The 19,661-nt window shown below is 42.5% G+C and overlaps 1 protein-coding gene across 3 annotated transcripts in view; it reads left to right on the top strand.

Moving 5' to 3' along the window:
* Positions 1 to 19,460, top strand: part of pde5ab (phosphodiesterase 5A, cGMP-specific, b) — a 64,890-nt gene extending 45,430 nt beyond the window's left edge. For all 3 annotated transcript variants that reach the window (XM_056442597.1, XM_056442596.1, XM_056442595.1), the window contains exons 13-22: positions 2,564 to 2,710; positions 4,398 to 4,523; positions 5,253 to 5,347; positions 5,430 to 5,517; positions 10,146 to 10,246; positions 11,670 to 11,747; positions 12,250 to 12,313; positions 16,330 to 16,404; positions 17,101 to 17,184; positions 17,315 to 19,460. In XM_056442597.1, coding sequence (XP_056298572.1) covers positions 2,564 to 2,710; positions 4,398 to 4,523; positions 5,253 to 5,347; positions 5,430 to 5,517; positions 10,146 to 10,246; positions 11,670 to 11,747; positions 12,250 to 12,313; positions 16,330 to 16,404; positions 17,101 to 17,184; positions 17,315 to 17,473 — 1,017 coding nt within the window. In that variant the 3' untranslated portion in view covers positions 17,474 to 19,460. The remainder of the gene's footprint in view (positions 1 to 2,563; positions 2,711 to 4,397; positions 4,524 to 5,252; positions 5,348 to 5,429; positions 5,518 to 10,145; positions 10,247 to 11,669; positions 11,748 to 12,249; positions 12,314 to 16,329; positions 16,405 to 17,100; positions 17,185 to 17,314) is intronic.
* Positions 19,461 to 19,661: the final 201 nt, after the last annotated feature.

Below are 19,661 nucleotides of genomic sequence, written 5' to 3'. Positions count from 1 at the left end.
CCTTCCTCCTAGGGAACAAGGAGCTGCATATGTACGTGTCCTTCCTCCTAGGGAACAAGGAGCTGCATATGTACGTGTCCTTCCTCCTAGGGAACAAGGAGCTGCATATGTCCGTGTCCATCCTCCTAGGGAACAAGGAGCTGCATATGTACGTGTCCTTCCTCCTAGGGAACAAGGAGCTGCATAGGTACGTGTCCTTCCTCCTAGGGAACAAGGAGCTGCATATGTACGTGTCCTTCCTCCTACGGAACAAGGAGCTGCATATGTACGTGTCCATCCTCCTAGGGAACAAGGAGCTGCATATGTACGTGTCCTTCCTCCTAGGGAACAAGGAGCTGCATATGTACGTGTCCTTCCTCCTAGGGAACAAGGAGCTGCATATGTACGTGTCCATCCTCCAAGGGAACAAGGAGCTGCATATGTACGTGTCCTTCCTCCTAGGGAACAAGGAGCTGCATATGTACGTGTCATTCCTCCAAGGAAACAAGGAGCTGCATATGTACGTGTCCTTCCTCCAAGGGAACAAGGAGCTGCATATGTACGTGTCCTTCCTCCTAGGGAACAAGGAGCTGCATATGTACATGTCCTTCCTCCTAGGGAACAAGGAGCTGCATATGTACGTGTCCTTCCTCCTAGGGAACAAGGAGCTGCATATGTACGTGTCCTTCCTCCTAGGGAACAAGGAGCTGCATATGTACGTGTCCATCCTCCTAGGGAACAAGGAGCTGCATATGTACGTGTCCTTCCTCCAAGGGAACAAGGAGCTGCATATATACTTGTCCTTCCTCCAAGGGAACAGGAGCTGCATATGTACGTGTCCTTCCTCCTAGGGAACAAGGAGCTGCATATGTACGTGTCCTTCCTCCAAGGGAACAAGGAGCTGCATATGTACTTGTCCTTCCTCCAAGGGAACAAGGAGCTGCATATGTACTTGTCCTTCCTCCAAGGGAACAAGGAGCTGCATATATACTTGTCCTTCCTCCAAGAGAACAAGGAGCTGCATATGTACGTGTCCTTCCTCCTAGGGAACTAGGAGCTGCATATGTACGTGTCCTTCCTCCTAGGGAACAAGGAGCTGCATATGTACGTGTCCTTCCTCCAAGGGAACAAGGAGCTGCATATGTACTTGTCCTTCCTCCAAGGGAACAAGGAGCTGCATATGTACGTGTCCTTCCTCCAAGGGAACAAGGAGCTGCATATGTACGTGTCCTTCCTCCTAGGGAACAAGGAGCTGCATATGTACGTGTCCTTCCTCCTAGGGAACAAGGAGCTGCATATGTACGTGTCCTTCCTCCTAGGGAACAAGGAGCTGCATATGTCCGTGTCCATCCTCCTAGGGAACAAGGAGCTGCATATGTACGTGTCCTTCCTCCTAGGGAACAAGGAGCTACATATGTACGTGTCCTTCCTCCTAGGGAACAAGGAGCTGCATATGTACGTGTCCTTCCTCCTAGGGAACAAGGAGCTGCATATGTACGTGTCCTTCCTCCAAGGGAACAAGGAGCTGCATATGTACGTGTCCTTCCTCCTAGGGAACAAGGAGCTGCATATGTACGTGTCCTTCCTCCTAGGGAACAAGGAGCTGCATATGTACGTGTCCTTCCTCCTAGGGAACAAGGAGCTGCATATGTACGTGTCCTTCCTCCTAGGGAACAAGGAGCTGCATATGTACGTGTCCATCCTCCTAGGGAACAAGGAGCTGCATATGTACGTGTCCTTCCTCCAAGGGAACAAGGAGCTGCATATATACTTGTCCTTCCTCCAAGGGAACAGGAGCTGCATATGTACGTGTCCTTCCTCCTAGGGAACAAGGAGCTGCATATGTACGTGTCCTTCCTCCAAGGGAACAAGGAGCTGCATATGTACTTGTCCTTCCTCCAAGGGAACAAGGAGCTGCATATATACTTGTCCTTCCTCCAAGAGAACAAGGAGCTGCATATGTACGTGTCCTTCCTCCTAGGGAACTAGGAGCTGCATATGTACGTGTCCTTCCTCCTAGGGAACAAGGAGCTGCATATGTACGTGTCCTTCCTCCAAGGGAACAAGGAGCTGCATATGTACTTGTCCTTCCTCCAAGGGAACAAGGAGCTGCATATGTACTTGTCCTTCCTCCAAGGGAACAAGGAGCTGCATATGTACGTGTCCTTCCTCCTAGGGAACAAGGAGCTGCATATGTACGTGTCCTTCCTCCAAGGGAACAAGGAGCTGCATATGTACTTGTCCTTCCTCCTAGAGAACAAGGAGCTGCATATGTACTTGTCCTTCCTCCAAGGGAACAAGGAGCTGCATATGTACTTGTCCTTCCTCCAAGGGAACAAGGAGCTGCATATATACTTGTCCTTCCTCCAAGGGAACAAGGAGACACGTCAGAGCAAATGAAATAGGAATTGAATTGATAATCTGGAAATTGATTAACGTAATGAAGTCAAACTAAATGATGGAGATAATACACATTCACATTCATGCCTGTCCATTGAATCTGTGTGTGTGTGTGTGTGTGTGTGTGTGTGTGTGTGTGTGTGTGTGTGTGTGTGTGTGTGTGTGTGTGTGTGTGTCTTTGAAGGTGTCCACTGTGCCGTCTGCCCAGTCGTTGCGTCTTCTGGACTTCAGCTTCAGTGACTTTGACTTGTCAGACACAGAAACCACGCAGGCTACTATCCGGATGTTTGTTGACCTCAACCTGGTCCAGAACTTCCAGATGAAGTACACGGTAAGAAGAGACCCGGCATGTCAGTGAAGGACATTATACGATATGTGGACAGGAGGAACCTCTTGGTCACCTTACGTCTTCACCTGGATACGAGAAAGACTAAAGACATGTTCTAGAGGATGAAGCTTTTCACTTTGTTCACATCATAGCAGTTCTTTAAAAAAGATATAATAAAGCAGTTCTTTAATGAAGATATAATAAAGCAGTTCTTTAATGAAGATATAATAAAGCAGTTCTTTAATGAAGATATTATAAAGCAGTTCTTTAATAAAGATATAATGAAGCAGTTCTTTAATAAAGATATAATAAAGCAGTTCTTTAATGAAGATATAATGAAGCAGTTCTTTAATGAAGATATAATGAAGCAGTTCTTTAATGAAGATATAATAAAGCAGTTCTTTAATGAAGATATAATGAAGCAGTTCTTAAATAAAGATATAATAAAGCAGTTCTTTAATGAAGATATAATGAAGCAGTTCTTTAATGAAGATATAATGAAGCAGTTCTTTAATGAAGATATAATAAAGCAGTTCTTTAATGAAGATATAATAAAGCAGTTCTTAAATAAAGATATAATAAAGCAGTTCTTTAATGAAGATATAATAAAGCAGTTCTTTAATGAAGATATAATAAAGCAGTTCTTTAATGAAGATATAATAAAGCAGTTCTTTAATGAAGATATAATAAAGCAGTTCTTAAATAAATATATAATAAAGCAGTTCTTTAATGGAGATATAACAAAGCAGTTCTTTAATGAAGATATAATAAAGCAGTTCTTAAATGAAGATATAATAAAGCAGTTCTTTAATAAAGATATAATAAAGCAGTTCTTTAATAAAGATATAATAAAGCAGTTCTTTAATGAAGATATAATAAAGCAGTTCTTTAATAAAGATATAATAAAGCAGTTCTTTAATAAAGATATAATAAAGCAGTTCTTTAATGAAGATATAATAAAGCAGTTCTTTAATAAAGATATAATAAAGCAGTTCTTTAATAAAGATATAATAAAGCAGTTCTTTAATGAAGATATAATAAAGCAGTTCTTTAATAAAGATATAATAAAGCAGTTCTTTAATGAAGATATAATAAAGCAGTTCTTTAATAAAGATATAATAAAGCAGTTCTTTAATGAAGATATAATAAAGCAGATCTGTCTGTCCCAGCCGGGCGCGCTCACATTACAACGAGTCCAAAGGTCGAAGGGCAGCTAGGTGCATTCAGGTGACTGTCTATCGTATTCACGCAAGAGGACACAATATGACGTGCCTTACAACTCCTACGGTAGTGAAGGCATCCTTTCACTGGGCTGAGAGCCAATCATTGGTTAGTATGTTGGTCACATGCATAGACCCTTACATTTCACAGCATGCTATTGGCTAACCCCTACAGGAGTCGGGCTAATCTTATCTACGACACAACAATGCTACTCCCACTAACATACGTTATATACATTCCTTCACAATAAGAGTTTTCAAAATAAAATGTCTGCTTCTGGTAAAAACAGCTGTGATGACGATCTCAATTAGAAACTCCCATTCTGACTCCGCCTCCCAAAGTCAATACATTTCATTCATACTCACGTCATACCATAGTTATAATAAGCATAACACATCTTACAGTCAGTAGTACAGTTGCAAGAATAATACAATAATCATACTTTCACGATCCGTGTGTCTTTCTGCAGAGCTTGTGCCAGTGGGTTCTGAGCGTGAAGAAGAACTACAGGAAGAAAGTGGCGTACCACAACTGGAGACACGCCTTCAACACGGCCCAGTGCATGTTTACCCTCCTCAAGTCAGGACGCCTGCAGGTCAGAGCAGCCAATCGCAGCCGAGCATTCAATGATTCGTGAAATTGCTGTTGCTCGACATTTTGGATAAATAGTTTGCTGAAAAGCCTTAAATTCACAATGTGGTTGACCAGTCGAACCCCAAATGATGAAGAAGAAAAAGAATGTTGGAAATGAAGAGGACCGATATGATTTCTCGTATATCAAATGGCTTCCCTGAATGTAACAGCACTGCTGCTTGCATGTGTATAAGCATGCAACGATAACTTTAAACACAAAATAATCAAACATCAATGAAGTGAAACAACTGGCTCAGAATGTAGGGAATCAAAAGCTTTGAGTGCGTTTTAGAAAATGTTTGGCATTAATGTCAAAGTCACATGATTTGTTGCGAATGGATTCAATTAAATAGCACCTATTGACCGATGGTCATCGTTAGAATTATCTCTTAAAGCATCAGCAATAAAATAGGTTGGAAAACTCTTGACTATTATTATTGCTTTCTGTGACAAGAAAAACCTGCAAAATGCAATAATTTCTGCATCAAATCTAGTCCACGGTCAGCAGCTGCAGTGTATGAGCACTGACAGTGTGCAGCCATGTTTGCAGCTGTCCACACCGCCACCAGAGTGGAGAGTTGCTGGTGTACACAGCTTTTGTTTGCTTTAATTATGCCATCTGATAAGCAGCTGTCATTATGGGATGGCGTTGGTGTGCTTCTCTGTTGCTGCATCTACGTGTCTCCGACAGAGTAACCTGAGCGATCTGGAGGTCTTGGCTCTGATGATTGCAACTCTGAGCCACGATCTGGACCACAGAGGAGTCAACAACTCCTACATCCAGAGGTGCAGTACTCCAATACGCGTATGTGTGAATGTGTGTGTGGGAGCACACTGCCCACTCTGTGTGTTCTTCTTGTGTGTCCAGGAGCGACCACCCACTGGCCCAGCTCTACTGCCACTCCACCATGGAGCATCACCACTTCGACCAGTGCCTCATGATCCTCAACAGCTCTGTAGGTGCACTCACTCCTTTGAGCAGAATGAAATGAACTCATGAATAATTAACTCTAAAACTAAAACATATGCATGAACATGTTGGGAGCATGTGATGCTCCAGGGACTCCCTAAAAGCCTGACAGCCTGCATATTCATCACGTGGGCCCGAGCCCCAACAACACAAATAGAAAGTTCTGGACTTCCCAGGGGACAAAATTCCTCGACATGGTTCTGAATTCCAGATGGGAGACCATTGTACTGACTCTCGATGGGAGACCATTGTACTGACTCCCGATGCGAGACCATTGTACTGACTCTCAATGGGAGACCATTGTACTGACTCTCAATGGGAGACCATTGTACTGACTCCCGATGGGAGACCATTGTACTGACTTCCGATGCGAGACCATTGTACTGACTCTCAATGGGAGACCATTGTACTGACTCTAGATGGGAGACCATTGTACTGACTCCCGATGGGAGACCATTGTTCTGACTCCCGATGCGAGACCATTGTGCTGACTCCAGATGAGAGACCATTGCACTGACTCTCAATGGGAGACCATTGTACTGACTCTCAATGGGAGACCATTGTACTGACTCCAGATGGGAGACCATTGTACTAACTCCCGATGCGAGACCATTGTATTGACTCCAGATGGGAGACCATTGTACTGACTCCAGATGGGAGACCATTGTACTGACTCTCAATGGGAGACCATTGTACTGACTCCATATGGGAGACCATTGTACTGACTCCAGATGAGAGACCATTGTACTAACTCCCGATGCGAGACCATTGTATTGACTCCAGATGGGAGACCATTGTACTGACTCCAGATGGGAGACCATTGTACTGACTCTCAATGGGAGACCATTGTACTGACTCTAGATGGGAGACCATTGTACTGACTTCCGATGCGAGACCATTGTACTGACTCTCAATGGGAGACCATTGTACTGACTCTAGATGGGAGACCATTGTACTGACTCCCGATGGGAGACCATTGTTCTGACTCCCGATGCGAGACCATTGTGCTGACTCCAGATGAGAGACCATTGCACTGACTCTCAATGGGAGACCATTGTACTGACTCTCAATGGGAGACCATTGTACTGACTCCAGATGGGAGACCATTGTACTAACTCCCGATGCGAGACCATTGTATTGACTCCAGATGGGAGACCATTGTACTGACTCCAGATGGGAGACCATTGTACTGACTCTCAATGGGAGACCATTGTACTGACTCCATATGGGAGACCATTGTACTGACTCCAGATGAGAGACCATTGGACTGACTCCAGATGGGAGACCATTGTACTGACTCCAGATGGGAGACCATTGGACTGACTCCAGATGGGAGACCATTGTACTGACTCCAGATGGGAGACCATTGGACTGACTCCAGATGGGAGACCATTGTACTGACTCCAGATGGGAGACCATTGTACTGACTCCAGATGGGAGACCATTGGACTGACTCCAGATGGGAGACCATTGTACTGACTCCAGATGGGAGACCATTGGACTGACTCCAGATGGGAGACCATTGTACTGACTCCAGATGAGAGACCATTGTACTGACTCCAGATGGGAGACCATTGTACTGACTCCAGATGGGAGACCATTGTACTGACTCCCGATGAGAGACCATTGTACTGACTCCAGATGAGAGACCATTGTACTGACTCCAGATGGGAGACCATTGTACTGACTCTCAATGGGAGACCATTGTACTGACTCCATATGGGAGACCATTGTACTGACTCCAGATGAGAGACCATTGGACTGACTCCAGATGGGAGACCATTGTACTGACTCTAGATGGGAGACCATTGTACTCACTCCAGATGGGAGACCATTGTACTGACTCCAGATGAGAGACCATTGTACTGACTCCAGATGGGAGACCATTGTACTGACTCCAGATGGGAGACCATTGTACTGACTCCAGATGGGAGACCATTGTACTGACTCCCGATGAGAGACCATTGTACTGACTCCCAATGGGAGACCATTGTACTGACTCCAGATGGGAGACCATTGTACTGACTCCAGATGAGAGACCATTGTACTGACTCCCGATGAGAGACCATTGCACTGACTCCAGATGGGAGACCATTGTACTCACTCCAGATGGGAGACCATTGTACTCACTCCAGATGGGAGACCATTGTACTGACTCCAGATGAGAGACCATTGTACTGACTCCAGATGGGAGACCATTGTACTGACACCAGATGGGAGACCATTGTACTGACTCCAGATGGTAGACCATTGTACTGACTCCCGATGAGAGACCATTGTACTGACTCCCGATGGGAGACCATTGTACTGACTCCCGATGAGAGACCATTGTACTGACTCCAGATGGGAGACCATTGTACTGACTCCTGGTGGGAGTGATACCTGCCTCGGTAGAACGTGGTACCCTAGGGATGGGGATCGGTACTCCATTACTTTAAAGTATCACCCAAAATTACCCAGCAGTGAGTTCTCCAGTGAAAGAACACCCATAATCGTTCCTTTCTGGGCCCAGATCTAGAACAAAGGGCATGTTGTCATGGTTCTGCTTGCAGCCGATTTCACGTTGCAACTCATTGCAGTGGTGGCCCACGATAGCCCAAACATCTGGAACATGTGACGGGCTAACAGGGAGAACGCACCTGCTGATAGGGTTCACCTGAGAGGGTCTGGGGGCGGGGTCACCAGCATTAACCCAGTAGCAGCACATTTTGGTTTTGTTCAAATACACCAGACAGAGTCAGAAACGGCAATGTCAATACTTTTTATGAATAAAAACGGATTATGTGTTATCTTGCAACTTTCCACTGTTAATCACATGCATGTCAATACAGAGGACAGTTACAAAAATATATTTATATATATTTGGTATCTGAATGAAAAAACGTGAACCAAGTTTAAGCCACCAGACGTTAACTGGAGAAGAAGGTTCCACAGACATTCACTCTTTATACCACACACACAATCTATTGGTGACTATCTCTAAAGCTGTTGTTTGTACGTGTATTGTTGTCACTTCTGATCGAGTAAGGAGCCTCATGACAGTGCCATCCTTTAAATAAACAATGTTATCAGTGATGTGCTTGTCATATAAACTATCATCAGGCAGAATTCCTTTGGAACCGGGTCCCAGTTTAAATCATTTCTACCTTCTCCGTGCCGTAATGTTGTTGATCTCTATGTTTAGTTTATGATGCCTCTTCTGCTCATTGTCCAGCTGCTTACCTCGTCCCAGAACTCTGAATTACAGTCTGCTCTGATCTTTATGGCCTCAAAACAAACTAAGTACACTCTTAACTCCACAGCACCACTTACCCTCTGCTGCTGGACACATTCACACATATTCATACGGATGCAAGAACACACACACACACACACACACACACACACACACACACACACACACACACACACACACACACACACACACACACACACACACATACACACACACAGACACTGATGTAAACCATGTCACATGCGGGCTGAAAAGCATTCATGCAAGTTCACACTCTTAAATGACATGGACACATGTGTCAACTAACTTAACTTAGCTTATAAACACTGCAGACATGTGGACTGGGTTTAGTTCATGTCGATTCATGTGCTTTTGCAGTGTTGTCATGGCGATCCCTTGGTTGTCTATCACAGAACAAACAGTCCACACTATCAGTACATTAATGTTCATGTCCACTGGACATGTTCATGTTGAACCCTTCAGGAGAGCAACAGAGGAGGATCCCTCTCCAGGATGGACAGAACAATAGATGTCATGTGACCAGAGGGAATCATTACAGAGTAACAACACATTAAATGAATATGACAGAGTGTATGAATAGTTAGTAGTAGGCATGGACCACGATCCAGACCTCCATGATCCATCATGCAGATGGAGGAGTGGGCGGAGTCTCAGCAGGACCATGGCATCAGACCCAGCCAGGTCCAATAGACCCTATGAGACGTGAAGTCACAAGGACTCTGGGGAGGAAGCAGAGTTAATAATGCGTGATGGAGGGATGTAAATTCATCCATAAGTAGAGAGAGAAGAGGAGAGAGGTGCTCAGTGTATCCTAAACGTCCCCCAGTAGCCTATCAGCCTATAGCAGCATCTCTAGGGGCTGGACCAGGTGAACCTGATTCAGCTCTAACTATAAGACTCTCAAGAGGAAAGTCTTAAGTCTCCTCTACATGAGATGTTTTAGTGAGAACACGAGCTGCAGCATTCTGGATCAACTGGAGGGACCTAAGAGACTTATTAGAGCAGCCTGATAATAAGGAGTTGCAGTAATCCAGTCTAGAACGCGTGAACCAATTCTTCTGCATCTTTTTGAGACAAGATGTACCTGATTTTTGAAATATTACGTAGATGAAAGAATGCAGTCCTTGAGATTTGCTTTACGTGGGAGTTAAAGGACAAGTCCCGATCAAAGATAACGCCGAGATTCTTTACAGTGGTGTTGGATGCCAGGGAAATGCCATCTATAGAAACCACATCACCAGATAATTGATCTCTGAGGTGTTGTACACGTTCATGTTCACTGGACACCTTCATGTATGCACTCTGTCTGAATCATTAAATAAGACGCTAACAGGATTATTCCCTCTCACTCTCTCCAGGGAAACCAGATCCTGAGCGCTCTCTCCCTGGACGAGTACAAGGCCACTCTGAAGATGATCGAGAGGGCTATTCTGGCCACGGACCTGGCCTTGTACATGAAGTAGGTACCACACGTCAGGGCCAGATGGGAGACGGGGGGGGGGGGGGGGGGGTGAGAGGTGATAATTAAGTATACTTACTCATGTTTCCAATCAAGGTTTTCAACCAGAATGTGTAACGCTGCAGGACACTAACCATGAGCACCCTCACACGTCGTTACTGTTACCTGTTATGCATCCAGAAGTCATGAGAGAAACATTCATTCATCGTGTTTCAGCGCTTCCATATGGCCCCTGGGAGGACTTCATTTGATTTTGGACATTATATTTACATGTTGTGCATTGGATTCCTCTGAAATAAAGTTGTTTACAGTTTTTCTCGATTGATTACACACAAAAACTGGAACTTATAACACAATGACCACAACCTGTAACTCATGTGCCAACTCCCTAAACCAATTCTGCTAAACTATAAGCACAATTATCTGCTTTAGACACAGATTTCAATTGTTAACCACACTTTCTTCAAAACACTAAACACCATCCTCTCTACTTTGCACACTTCATCAATGCCACACCTCCTTGTGTCCAGACAGAACACAATGCTATTCAATTGGCAAAGCTTCCATTTCCACGGCTGTTGTGCAATTTGGAATCAAACAATATAAGGGCCACAGGTGACCTCCTGATTTGAAGAAGAATGGATGAAAACATGGAAGGTAGAGGAGACCAGAGAGGCAGAGGAGTATTTTTTTGGTCCTTTTTTATTTACACTTTTCTTTTCTTTTTTGTTGACTGTATTGGTCTATTTTCTATTGTTTGTTCTGTGAAAAAATTAGAAAAAAGAAAGAAACATTTTTGTTGTGTTATATATTTTGAGTTAAAATATTATACATTTACAATATTTTACAACAGTAGAAAGCGTACCACTGGACATGAAAAGGCATAATGCTCCTGATAAGGCCTTCATACTGGTGTTTTCCCATTTCATAGTGTTTTCCATTGAGCACATCAGTGTTCAATCGATGCTGAGAATGTCTACTCATATAATGGGCTGTGTTTGTCATTTGAAAACAAAATACCCTTTTGAGGTGACATAACACTGTTTTGAAAGCAAAGTTGCATTTTGTGGGAGATATAAAGGGTTTTGCATTTTGTGTGAGTGGTTTTGGGATTTGTGTTTAGAGTTTTGAGAAAACGAGGCATGCTTTAAAAAAATGTGTTTAAGCAATCGAGAAAAACTGTAAATTACAGGGAACATCTCCAGTTATGTTTTGGTGGACTTTGGTATAACGTAGCCGATGTCTGGATACTGCCTTCCCTCCGCAATTCATTTTGTTATAATTTCACCTCGTGTTTTCTCAGTCATCGACATCATCTCACTGATTACAGCGTTTATCTACTGCCTCTTTCAGCCCAGACACTGTGGAGAAGAGGAGGTTACATACTATGGAGCTAATTATCGTGTGTGTGTGTGTGTGTCAGGAGGCGTGGAGAGTTCTTTGAGCTCACCAAGAACAGCCAGTTCGTTTGGGAGGACGAACAACACAGAGACTTACTGAGGTGAGGACCCGTCAGCTCAGTGACCTTTGACCCAATGTAGCATTAAAGTCATCCGATGCTAGGTTAGCTGTTTCCATTCACTTCCAGTCTAAATGCTAAGCTATGCTAGTAACTAAACACAAAGACATGAGACTGATGTCAATCAATTAATCTTAAAGAAAGTAAATAAGTGTATTTCCCAAAATGTTAAAACATTCCTCAAAGAATTTGGTATATCTGTAATCAATAGATTACTGTTAGTACACTAGTCCTTCACTATGCAGCAAATAATTCATAAAGCAAAGTAAATCTGTAGATGCAGTTTACATAATTCTCCTCACACATAAATGAGTTCTATGTTTCTGAGATGCAGTTAGTGATTTCATACACACAAAATATACAATTGTTTGACTTCCAGTGACATAAATGTCCCTCACAATGGTTAGACGTGGACTGTTGATCATTTTCAATTTACGTGGGGCTCTATGAAGATCAATGTGTGTCAATACGTCGCCCCCTGCAGGTCAATGCTGATGACTGCATGTGACATCTCAGCCATCACGAAGCCCTGGCCAGTGCAAAAGAGGGTAAAACAACCTTTTTATGTATCTATATGACACGCAAGTCTGTATGTGTCATTTATCTTCCCCTACTTCTGGTTGCTGTGGTCAGTTTCTGTAGGACATGTGACAAGAGAGAAGCCAATCAATGGTATTGATCCTTACGTCATTGAAAAGCAGAGGATCTGTGGTCACATCACCCGTAGGCTCACACAGCTAACTACGTTAGCCAGGTACGAGGAATAAGGCCCAGATGTACAACGCCACGACGACAACAACAAAAATGGCTGACTGTGAAATACAAATGTGTAAAACAAAGCAGAGAAGGGAAAAGGAAAACGCCATTATACGCTTGACTTGAACAGGTTTCACTGTGAGTGAACAGGCAGATGTAGCCCATTGCCATTTAGGTAGCCATTAACAATGGAGGCTTCATATGTGTGTGACGTCAGACAGCTTCTTCATGAGTTGGGGTAGAAGGCTTTAACCTGAGTTTGGGAAGGGGAACAGGAGAGATCACGGAGGAGCTGGTCTCTGCTGGTTGAGACCTTCTAGCATCTTTCTCTTCAGGCCACACGGTGAAGAGCAGCACTTGTTTTCAATATCTTCATCTCTCTCCCCCTCTATTTCTGTCTCTCACACACACCTCACACACACATATGTATTTCATCGTTGTCCTCGACCATCCCAGAGCTGTGTCCCTGTTGTTTCATTTCCCCACTGACGTGTTAGTCTGCACCTCGTTAGAGAAGTTCAGGCAGGCAGTGTGTGTGTGTGTGTGTGTGTGTGTGTGTGTGTGTGTGTGTGTGTGTGTGTGTGTGGCTGGTTGGTGTTGACAAGTGTGTGCTAATTAATAAAAACAGCTGTGCTTCAGTCCTCAGATGACACCTCTTGAAAAACACATGCAGGAAGTAAACATGCAAATATATGACCTCACCATACACATATATATATCTATATATATATGTATAGATATAGATATATATATCTATATATATATATATAGATATATATATACCCTGAACCCTCCTTGTGTGTGAGCAGCAGCGTATACTCACACCTTCACATTATACTTTGTATTGAACACAAGTGGTCCCAAACCTCTTCAGACAAACCATCATTATTGGCTGTAACTGCTGTATGAGCGCTGTGCAGTGCGCCGGCAACTTGTTAGTGACACACACACACACACACACACACACACACACACACACACACACATTCACATGGTGGCTATCAAATGAAGTGCTCAGTTGGTATCGGTGTCAATTCAATTCAATTCAATTCAGTTTATTTGTATAGCCCAATTTCACAAATTACAAATTTGTCTCGGAGTGCCTTACAATCTGTACACATAGACATCCCTGCCCCAAAACCTCACATCGGACCAGGAAAAACTCCCAAATAACCCTTCAGGGGGAAAAAAAGGGAAGAAACCTGCAGGAGAGCAACAGAGGAGGATCCCTCTCCAGGATGGACAGATGCAATAGATGTAATGTGACCAGAAGGACAGATTTAGAGTTAAAATACATTCAATGAATATGACAGAGTGTATGAATAGTTCATAGTAGGCATATTCCACGATGGAGACCTCCACCATCCATCAGGCAGATGGCGGTGGTGAGGAGGAGTGGGCGGAGTCTCAACAGTGGGCGGAGTCTCAACAGGACAGTGGCGTAGTCAGGAGCAGGAATTCCACGACCCAGACCTCGATGATCCATCAGGCAGATAGGATCTATGCCGTCTCATAGGGTCCGATGACCCCATGAGACGTGAAGTCACCAGGACTCCGGGGAGAAAGCAGAGTTAGTAACGTGTGATTGAGAGATGAAAATTCATCCTTAAGGAGAGAAAAAAGAGGAGATAGGTACTCAGTGCATCCTAAAACGTCCCCCGGCAGCTATAAGCCTATAGCAGCATATCAAGGGGCTGGACCAGGTGAACCTGATTCAGCCCTAACTATAAGCTCTGTCAAAGAGGAAGGTCTTAAGTCGACTCTTAAATGAGGTGACTGTGTCTGCCTCCCGGACTGAAATTGGAAGCTGGTTCCATAAAAGAGGAGCTTGATAACTAAAGGCTCTGGCTCCCATTCTACTTTTTAAGACTCTAGGAACTACAAGTAGTCCTGCATTTAGTGAGCGTAGCTCTCTAGTGGGGCAATATGGTACTACAAGCTCCTTAAGATATGATGGAGCATCACCAATCAAGGCTTTGTACGTTAAGAGAAGAATTTTAAAAGTGATTCTTGATTTTACTGGGAGCCAGTGCAGAGCAGCTAGTGCAGGAGTGATGTGATCTCTTTTCTTAGTTTTAGTGAGAACACGAGCTGCAGCATTCTGGATCAACTGGAGGGACCTAAGAGATTTATTAGAGCAGCCTGATAATAAGGAGTTGCAGTAATCCAGTCTCAAGTAACGAACGTGAACCAATTTTTCTGCATCTTTTGAGACAAGATGTGCCTGATTTTGAAATATTACGTAGATGAAAGAATGCAGTCCTTGAGATTTGCTTTACGTGGGAGTTAAAGGACAAGTCCGGATCAAAGATAACGCCAAGATTCTTTACAGTGGTGTTGGATGCCAGGGCAATGCCGTCTACAGAATCCACATCACCAGATAATTGATCTCTGAGGCGCTCAGGGCCGATTAAAATTACTTCGGTTTTGTCTGAGTTTAACATCAAGAAGTTGTAGGTCATCCATGTTTTTATGTCTTTAAGACATGCTTGAATTTTACCGAGTTGGTTGCTCTCCTCTGGTTTTATCGATAAATATAGTTGAGTATCATCTGCATAACAATGAAAGTTTATGGAGTGTTTCCTGATAATATTGCCGAAAGGAAGCATGTATAAGGTAAATAAAATTGGTCCAAGCACAGAACCTTGTGGAACTCCGTGATTAACGTTGGTGGTTATTGAGGCGTCATCGTTTACAAATACAAACTGAGATCGATCTGATAAATAGGATTTAAACCAAATTAGTGCCGTGCCTGAAATGCCAATCGACTGCTCCAGTCTCTGTAACAGGATGTCATGGTCAATGGTGTCGAATGCAGCACTAAGGTCTAACAAGACCAGGACAGAGAGGAGTCCTTTATCTGCTGCCATTAAGAGGTCATTTGTAATTTTCACCAGTGCCGTCTCGGTGCTGTGGTGTTTTCTAAATCCTGATTGAAATTTCTCAAATAAACTATTATGATGTAGAAAGTCGCACAACTGTGTGTGTGTGTGTGTTTATGTGTGATCAGTAGTTCACAGCCTGATGTGTGTGTGAATAAGTGAATGTTGACGTGTAGGGTAAAGCTTGATAAAGGGGATATACTGTATACATATACACTACCGTTCAAAAGTTTAGGGTCATCCAGACAATTTCGTGTCTTCCATGAAAACTCACTTTTATTTATCAAATGAATTGAAAATTGAATAGAAAATATAGTCACGACATTGACAAGGTTAGAAATAATGATTAATATTTGAAGTATTAATTTTGTTCTTCAAGCTCAAAGGAAGGCCAGTTGTATAGCTAATATCACCAGCATAACTGTTTTCTAATCAGATATTAGTCTTCTAAGGCGATTAGCAAACACAATGTACCATTAGAACACTGGAGTGATCGTTGATGGAAATGGGCCTCTATAACACCTATGGAGATATTTCATTAGAAACCAGTCGTTTCCACCTAGAATAGTCATTTACCACATTAACAATGTATAGTGTGTATTTTTGATTGATGTTATCTTTATTGAAAAAACAGTGCTTTTCTTTGAAAAATAAAGACATTTCTAAGTGACCCCAAACTTTTGAACGGTAGTATATATATATATATATATATATATATACCCCGACTTTACTATATAAAGTCTGGGTCTCAAACTGGGAGAAAGAATGGCTGACAACATGATGTCAAAAACAATCAATAATCTGCTGTTGGAACAGAAAGTATGACCTCCATAGTCGTGTGTGTGTCCTGTGTGTCTTATTGTGTCCATGTTGAACCAACATGTCTGCTTCAGGTCAACAACACAAACACACTTTCTTCTCTGTAGATTGCAGAGCTGGTCACCACGGAGTTCTTTGAGCAGGGAGACAAGGAGCGGCGCGAGCTGAACATCGAGCCCAGTGTGAGTGGACACACACCATAAGTATTTACTAAGGGCAGGTAGATGTAGCATAAGTATTTACTGAGGGCATGTTAGATATATGATAATTATGTTATGTAATATGTAATGTAGATATGGAATTAGAAATTACCTGAAAGGGTTTTGCTGAAACCGTGACACAACCCAGGTGTTTATAATTATTTCTGATAATATCATGAGTCACCCTATCTTATGGAACGACCCGTAGACTACCTGCACATCATTCTTAAAATCAGCCACCTGCCAGTTTGCCTGAGCTTAATCATAAATAATATGACGTTTTGATTTCCTCGATGTAATTTGTGTGAATTGTTTGCTGATTGTATTTTTGCTGACTGTGCAACAAATTGCCCAACGAGGATAGTAAAGATGACCGTACCCTTGTCCAAACTAACCAGTTATGATTGTTTGGGATTGCTCTAGAACATGTCTCTGTGTAGAGCTGAAACAATTAGCCGATCAAATCAATAATTATTGATTATTTGTGACACTCAAGGAGAAATGCGTGACAGGTTCTGGTTACAGGGTTTGCTCTACATGATGGTAAATGAAAAACCTTTGGGTTTTGGCCTTTTGACTAAACCCCAAGCAATTTAAATCGGTCATGACAAGATGTTACATGCCATGGGCATTTTGTTCATTTTGTTTACGTCATTTTTTTCAATCCATTTACTTTAGGACCTGATGAATCGTGAGAAGAGAGATCAAATACCCAGCATGCAGGTGTCCTTCATCGATGCCATCTGCACTCAATTATATGAGGTAATTCCACCAATTGACCTTGCAGTGACCCCTGTACCGAATGAAAAGCTAGAAAGGGGCATTTTGCCCATGATGGACCTCTATTATTTTCACCAAAGATGAATCAATGTTTTTTTCTTCACCGTCACAGACCTTGACTGGCATGTCGGAGTATTGCTCCCCGCTGCTGGAAGGATGTCGGAAAAACCGTCAGCATTGGAAGTGTTTAGCTGAGGAGTGTGAGAAGGGGATGGTGAAACCAAACTGGTGTGATCCCAACACCAGTTTGGTTTTCAACCAACACAAATGAGTCGTTCTGTCCAACCTGGTCTCTCACAATTTCATGAAATTAGCATCTAAAACGACAAATGAGATAATACTCTGTCAGGAAAATATTGTGTGGTGAAACATTATATTTGTTGACAGTAAAAGGGAGACACACTTTCCCTCAAATGTACAAACTCTTGAGCAAGTTCAGGTCCCAACGTATGCTGAGAGTTTTACTTACACATGTAAAAGAAACTGCCGTTTCCAACAACGTTGGTCTCATTTTTGAAAGTTTGTCCATCCTTCCTGTCTGATATGAAAGTTGTGCTCACCAAGTTACATATTCAGATCTGAGAATGCGTCAGCATCACTAAACAAGACTAAGAGCCATGCTAGCAGTCAGGCTTTACTTAGTTAAATGCTTACATGGCATGCTGGCAGGTTGATAGGGACAATGGTCGTAGGCTGATGTTTATGGCACCGTGTTGAGGTACTTTATAATTACCATGTTCTTGGTTTAGCGTATTATAAGCATAGGCAGTATACCAGGGTATGCACCACTTTCCATGATGCTGTAATTATGTGATGTATTGTAGCACACACACCACGCAGGAATGTTTTTCTTCCAACTACAAGAGCAGCTTCTAGAAATGTGATTGTATTCAACTGCCACTCTGCCACCAACACCTGCATATCATTTCCATTTTGCCCACTGATGCGTCGGTACCCGCTGTCTGCGTAGCGCTTGAGGGTGTGTGTTCTTGACAGAAAGAGAGACCCTGTGAGGCTGAACCTAGCGGTAACATTATAGCTGTGAATGGCATTCATATACCGTCATATAGAGTACTATCTCGCCAATGAGCAGAAGTACAGCTGATTATGATGTGCATGTTATTAGTTTTTAGTCATTGGCCAAAGTATCGCTACAGGAAAGGGATCACCACAGTCATCAGAATGAAACCTCTGGGATCCACGAATGACGTTACAGATGTCATGGCAATCCTTCAAGAGACGTCGAGACCAATCCATCCAGAGAGCCGCTAGCAGCTAGCATGGCTAACGCTACGCACCAGAGGTAGTGCAGTCAGCTTAGCAGTATGTCTGTGTAAGCTAACCTTACACTTTTGGAAGAGAAAACAAAGATACAATGTCATTATTAGCCTAAACGTGTATAGTCATGGTGAAGAAGTGGTAATAATCTGTGGCTGGCTTGTTTACAGACGTTCTGCTCTCTTCTTACCCAGACAGACTTTTTGTGGATACAGATAGAAACGATGGCTGAATCTATGAAAATAAGACCATGGTAGTAATATCCCGTCAACAAATTGTCATGTCATCTTAAGTTGACAATGAAGCGCAATATTGTGCTCATTGTCCTTGTTTCATTTCGCTTTGAGATTTTTCTTCTTATTGTCACTCACCGGAGAATATAACAGTCAGCACTAAGCTATATTTATTACAATAGCCTTTTTTATTCTTGCACAAAGTGGCTTTCATCTTGAAGTCTCACTTACATTAACACTCACAGGTAGACATTTAGGGGAACAATTAGAGGTGAGACTGGTAAAGAGCACCAGTTCAGTGGGTTACAGATATCCTAACATCACAATAATCTGATAAGCTTGTTAAATGTCTTCGTTGACACACACAAAGGTTTAAATCTTTTGTGACATTTTTTTCACTTATTGTCTTAACTTATTTTTGTTATATATTTATTAGAGTTTCTATATTGTACGGTCACCCTTTTGTCAAGAGCACACAATTCCTTATATAGGAAATGTAGTTTTCATACTTTAACAAATCCTGTCTCTGCTTTTTTTTAAGGAACTTTCTTAAAAACAAGCATTTCAGATGACATTTAGAAATGTAGTGTTTTTTGTTGTTTAAAACGTAGTCTTTTTTTATGTAAAAGAGCCAAAGACTAGGCCTGCAATTTCAAAGGGAAATAGGTCAACATTTTTCCAATGTTTCCAATGTGATCAAAAAAGGATCAATTCACAATAAAAAATAAAAACGTATTTGTATTTGTCCACGTGTCTCTGCTTTCCCAATGTTTATTTTTCTTTCTTTATATATTTAGGGATGAAGTCATGTTTATATTAATTTATGGGCAGCCTGACTAGACAGTCTCTTTCATTTCAGCTTCTTCCATTTGATGGCTCACGGATACCATCTGGGACACTCCAAGTCATAAACACCTTGTATCAATCATCAAGCGTCTCTTATTGAAT

Source organism: Pseudoliparis swirei, chromosome 21, assembly GCF_029220125.1.
Source record: "Pseudoliparis swirei isolate HS2019 ecotype Mariana Trench chromosome 21, NWPU_hadal_v1, whole genome shotgun sequence".
Lineage (NCBI taxonomy): Eukaryota > Metazoa > Chordata > Actinopteri > Perciformes > Liparidae > Pseudoliparis > Pseudoliparis swirei.
This window is presented reverse-complemented; position numbering and strand designations above follow the sequence as displayed.